The 6000-nt window shown below is 51.5% G+C and overlaps 1 protein-coding gene across 1 annotated transcript in view; it reads right to left on the bottom strand.

Moving 5' to 3' along the window:
* The window catches only part of ACSBG2 (acyl-CoA synthetase bubblegum family member 2), a 34348-nt gene that overhangs the window by 6166 nt on the left and 22182 nt on the right, over positions 1-6000 (bottom strand). The window contains 5 exon segments of the mRNA XM_082622737.1: positions 253-499; positions 588-727; positions 2804-3021; positions 4999-5232; positions 5365-5546. Of these exon segments, the coding sequence (XP_082478863.1) occupies positions 253-499; positions 588-727; positions 2804-3021; positions 4999-5232; positions 5365-5546 (1021 nt within the window).

Raw genomic sequence — 6000 nt, 5'->3', positions numbered from 1 at the left:
AGCAGCAGGTGCAAAGGCCCTGGGGAGAAGGGGCTGTGTGTGTGTGTGTGTGTGTGTGTGTGTGTGTCCGGGGGGAGCTGGACACCAGTTAGCTGGAGGCAGCCGCATCCCCCTCCCGGTCCACAGCTGGTCCCACAGACACTCTGACTCCCAGAAAAAAAGATGCGTCTCCTCAGAGCTCACAGTGGCCCTGGACACTAGCAAGGGACCAGCCTCCAAGTTTCAAGGCCACCGGCTCTCCAGGCCACTCACCTAGCTCCCCGCCACTGATGGAAAAGTCCTTCTCCAAGATGACCCACTTCTGAATCTTCTGCGCGTTGGAGATGGCACACTGATTCGCGGCATTTATGCCTTTCTGGATGGCCGTGTAGACCAAGGGGTCTCGCAGCTCCAAGATCTCGGACACGGTGGACGCCTGGCTGCCTGCATCCCGGCAGAACCTGATGGCCTCGCAGGTCAGTGTGTCCAGCGGCTCTCCGGTCGTCTTGTCGACGTCACACTGCCCCGAGACACCCCTGTCACAACGCCTAGCACCTGGCCCTGAGGACCAAGAAGCGGATCCCTCTCTCCTAGAACACCCACGTTACCTTCAGGGTCAGGAGGACACCCAGAAACTTGGCCTTATCCCCCACTAACATGGCGTTACTGATGATGGGAATCTTCTTCTTAACCAGGTTCTCGATGGGAATGGGGGCCACATTCTCGCCACCAGCAGTGATGATAATTTCTAAAACAAAGCATGGCTGGGGGTGGGTTCAACCATGACAGTCCAAAAGCCCTGCCCCTTTGTGGATCAGAGGGGACAGAGGTTGGCACCAATGACCATTCACCTAGAAAACCCCAGAAGCAGAGGAAGACCTCCACCTATGGCCAGGACTCTCTGTCCTTCTCCAGGCCACAGACCCAAAGTCACTCTGCCCTTCATCCCCCATCTTCAAATTTCCATTAAGCATCCAAGTCCTGGGCATTCCACTTGGACAGCGTCTTACGAACTCCTTGCCTGTTTCTTGGTCCCCCATACCCTGCTCCAAGCCCTCCAGCTTGTCTTGCTTGGAAGATAGTCAGGTGCTTTGGACCACACCCTGTCTCTCTGATTCCTCCTTTTCCCATCATTTGGCAACTCCCAAAGACCCTAAGTCCATGCTCTCCCTGGGGGGGGGGGGGTTGTGTAGCATCCCTAATTTTGGCAAGCTCTAAAAGAGTTGTGTCACTTTCTCTTGCTGCCTCTGAAATTCTTCAAGAGCCCCTCCTCCTGCCCCAGACACAATCTTTACTTGTTCTTTCATCCTGGGATGCTTGCTACTTCCTGTGCCACCCACCCAAACTCTCTCCCTCCCATCCCATGATTTCACAGTCACCCTCGCTGAGGTCGTTACAGTACTAGTAATAATCAGTTTGATCCCATCATGGACATCTCTGATATCATCTGCCCAGTGACGACTCCTTTGGGTTTCTTTAGGGAGCTACTCTCCATCTTTATGTGGTTTTGGGGGGTTGGACTGCTGGGGTGAGCATGTGACCAGGTCTGACCAGTCGGCTTATTCAACCCTCTACAGTGATTCATTCTGAGATGTGATAGTGACCCAAGAAGATCCAGCGAGAATCAGGCCTAAAACTTGCCGACACTACTGGGAATAATACACTCTTACTCGTCCCTTGGGTGTTAGGATGAACCTAGACTGTTGGCAGCCATCTAGTCACCAAGTTGGAAAAGCCTCTTTAAGAATGGCATCGGGCTTCCCTGGTGGCGCAGTGGTTGAGAGTCCGCCTGCCGATGCAGGGGACACGGGTTCGTGCCCCGGTCCGGGAAGATCCCACATGCCGCGGAGCGGCTGGGCCCGTGAGCCATGGCCACTGAGCCTGCGCGTCCGGAGCCTGTGCTCCGCAGCGGGAGAGGCCACGGCAGTGAGAGGCCTGCGTACCGCAAAAAAAAAAGAAAAAGAAAAAGAATGGCATCAACACAGAGGACAGCATGGTAACAGAAGGATAAAGAGATTCCTTGTGACGTCATTTTGGCACCTGGATCCAGCCATGCTGGAAGCATGACCTTTGGATTTGTCTGGTTTTGAGTCAATAGCATCACGTTTTCACCCAAACCTGCTTAAGACGGGTTTTCTGTGGCTCATCATGGAAGTAATGCTCACACGGCCTCTTACTGCATAGTTACCGCCTGTGTCAGTCTCCATGCCAAATGGTCTCCCTCAGAGGTGGGTGAACTCCAGCCTGTGGGCTAAATCCCGCCTTCTGCCTGTTTTTATATGGCCACGAGCTAAAAATGGCTTTCACATTTTTTAATGGTCGGAAGGAAATCCAAAGAAGAATAATATCCGTGACCCATGAAAATCCTGTGACATCTGTGTTGGCCAACAGCCATGACCATCGGTCTGCACATCGTCTGCTGTTGCTTTTGTACCACAATGGCCAAGTGGAGCAGCTACAACAGAGACCCCGTGTCCTGCAAATCCGAAATATTTACGAGTGGGCCCTTTATGGGAAAAGTTGACTGACCCCTGTTCTACATCATTTCATTTAATCCTCACTGAATCGTTACAACTCTGTGGTTATTGTTATCCTCAGATGGCAGGGGAGGGAACAGAGGTTTCAGGCCCAGAATGGGCTTCTTTTCTGGCTCCATCCTGCCGAGGGCCAAATGCTGGGCATAGGGACAGAGCTGGGGTGCGCGGACTGGGGTGTCCCTGTACATCAGTGTGAGCCCCGCCCCATGAAAGGCGGGGGCTGGGAGCCTTCAACATTCAAAGTGAGCCTGCTCACAGGAGGCCCCTGCACAGCCCAGCCCCAGTACCTTTGATGCGGCCTGTGATAAAGAGGAAGCCGTGGTTGTCCATGCAGCCGAGGTCCCCAGAGTGGAGCCAGCCCTCCTCATCGATGGCCTCCACGGTCGCGTCCTCCCTCTCCAGGTAGCCCATGAAGACATGCCGGCCCCAGAGGCAGATTTCCCCAACGCCATCCTTGGTCTGCTGGTATAGCATGTTCTTACACCCAGCCATGACTTTGCCGGAACTGCCAGGGGACAGGAGGGAGGAAAACTGAAGCTCGGGGAGACGAGGTCACCCACCCAGGTCGGCCTGGGTCTGTGGCCCAGGCTCCTAACACTCTGCTCAGCTGGCCTGGGCTGGAAGCTGCTGCTGCACCCTCCCCAGGACCTGGTGGTCATGAGAGGTGTTGGCCGAGTGGAGGGAGGGCTTGTTCAATCAAGTGAGCCAGCTTCCCAAACACTTGGTGAACTGGGAAACCCAGCAGAGTTGTAGATTGTTTTATTATTATTATTTTTGGGAATTAAAATTTTTATTGGAGTATAGTTGTTAGTTTCAGGTGTACAGCAAAGTGAATCTAGATTGTTTTTATCGTCACATAAATGGGAGAAGGACAAAGTGCTCCCGGGTTAAAAACAGCAACAGGGAATTCCCCTGTGGTCCAGTGGTTAGAACTCCATGCTTTCACTGCCGAGGGCCCGAGTTCAATCCCTGGTCAGGGAACCAAGATCCCACAAGCCACATGACACGGCCAAAAAAAAAAAAGGAAGCAACAAAACCCTCTCTAGAAAACAGGTATGTCTACCGAACGCAATGACCAGGACAGCTGATTTTAAGTAAATCAACCAACCAGAATCTCTTTAGAGGTTAAAGTTACTTCCGCAAGACAGAATAGCACCAGCTGATATCTGGATTTTCATGAAATTCCTTTCACTAGTGATACGACTAGGGAGGGTGGTTTTAAGATGCAGAAAAGGAAGTATTACTGCCTTGCTGAGGTCTTTTTTACTGGCAGTTGGAAGGGCCAGTGGTTTTAGGGTTAAGTGTAGGGATTCCCTTAGTCAGTAAGAGGAAAAAGAAGGCAGGCCTGTGAATCTTAAAATTTATAAAGAACCTCCTTACCACCTCCATTAAAAGCTTTTCTAGGGGGACTTCCCCAGTGGTCGAGTGGTTAAGACTCCACCGCAGGGGATGAGGGTTAGATCCTGGTTGGGGAACTAAGATCCCACGTGCCGTGTGGTTAAAAAAAAAAACAAAAACAAAAAACTTGATTTCCATGTTTATCAACAAGCTATCTCATTTTCAGGATCTACAAGAGGTCCTTGCTGAACACCAAAACTTAAGAATTAAGATTAAATCTTAAAAAAAAAAATCTTTCCTAGGAATGTGGAAAAACTCAGAAGCTATACAAGTTTCATGAGTTCAACCAGGTAAAGTTTAAAAAATTCTGCACAGCGAAAAACACTCTTTAAGGAAGGACCGCTCTTTGGTTTTGGAAGAAAACTCCAGTGGGCATTTGGGTTCTGCAGAAAACAGACCCAGATGGGATTATGGACTGGAGAAGGGGAGATACTGATGTGCAAGGTAGAGTAAGAGGCAGGAGATGGTTTTGCCGGATTGGGAAGACTAAATTTAGTTTTTGTTAAGTTCAGAGGCAGCCAGAACTCGGCCGAGCATGAGAGGAGAGCCAGCCTTGCAATATGGTGGCAGGGCGGGGGTCAGGGAAGGGTCCAACCAGGAGGCCCTGTGAAGGAACATGGTTCTCAGACTCCACGTGGAGCTTGGCTTGGATGTTCTTACTGTGTCAGTATCACTGGGCTCCATCCTGCAGCCCGAGGTGAGCTGAACTTGGGAGAAAGCCAGGAGGGGCCTAGTGACGTGTTTGAGATAAAGCACTGTGGAGATGAACTGTCCCGAGGTCTAGGGAGGTGAACCTTGGGTGGGTGAGCCTGGGGTGGGCCGTCTGGAGGCAGAGCTCGCAAATGACACATAGGGAGAGTCCATAGAATGTTTGAGAGCCCTTCCCCTTTGTCCATGGGCTCTCGGACAAACTGGGGCTTCCCACGGTCACGAAAATTTGGGGCTTGGAGGCTGGGGAACAGGGGTCACTCTGGAGACAAGAAGTCAGGATTCATCTTAGCCCAGAGGCCTGTCGACCCTCCCATCTTCATCCCTTTGACCCTGGGTGGCTGGAGGACCCGGACGCTGCCCAGGAGGCCAGTACCTTAGAATCCGGTAGTTCTTTGGGCTGGATGTGGAATGGGGTCCTGAGCTTTCACTCATACCGTACACCTCACCTATAGGTACGTCCAGACTTAGAAAGAGCTCAGCAGTCTCTTGGTTGAGGGGTGTGGCCCCGCTGATAAAAATGCAGCAGCGATCCACGCCAAGGGAATTCTTGATTTTGGTGAACACAAGGGCCTTTGCCATGTGGTAGCTCATGGGAGTGTCATGTCCCCTATGAACATGAATGCCAAAGAGAGCTCTATAGCCATGGAGCCACAAGGGGGCTGATGGGACCCAGCTGGAGAAGGCTGAGCCCCCTCACCCACTGCCCTCCACTCCTGGCCCCGCTGGGCCCGCCACTTACCCTCGCATCCTTTTTGAGTTGACCTTGAAGCCAATATTTCTTGCCCATGAAAACACCTTTCTCCTCAAGCTTGAAGATTTGCCAACAGTTTCCTTTATCTTCTCATGCATCTTTTCCCAAATTCGGGGCACCCCCAGGAAGGCGGTAGGCTTTACCTCCTGCAGAGTGTTGACCAAAGTGCCCTGCAGGGTGCAGAGCTGGGTTAGCCACACCTGCAACCCAGATGTCCATCTCTCCTCAGCTGCTCAGCTCAGCCCAGGAGAACCTTCTCTTGGCTTATTGGACCAGGGTGAGCTCCTGACCCAAGGGAGCCAATCCATTGGCTGGCCAGTGGCCAATCAGATTATCATGCTCTCTCTGGGGATTTGGTAGAGCGCACAGACTGGTAAAATATTTTTGGAAGGCAGTGTGAGAGTACTATTAACATTTTAAATGCAACTTGGCAACTTCACTTATGTGGGTGACAGAATTCAGCTGAATGAAAGAGCAGGTACACAGAGAAGCACGTGTGAGATATTCTTTGTGCATCATTTTGTAACAGGATGGAAACAGACTTCATGGCCAATGATGGGGGATTGGCTAAAGAAACTGTGGCCCAAGAATTCAGTGGACTATTATGCAAGGTTCTCCCCCAAA

This window comes from Mesoplodon mirus (genome assembly GCF_964341445.2).
Source record: "Mesoplodon mirus genome assembly, chromosome: 5".
Taxonomy (NCBI): Eukaryota; Metazoa; Chordata; class Mammalia; order Artiodactyla; family Ziphiidae; genus Mesoplodon; species Mesoplodon mirus.
The sequence above is the reverse complement of the archived record's forward strand: the minus strand, read 5'-3'. Positions and strand labels throughout refer to the sequence as shown.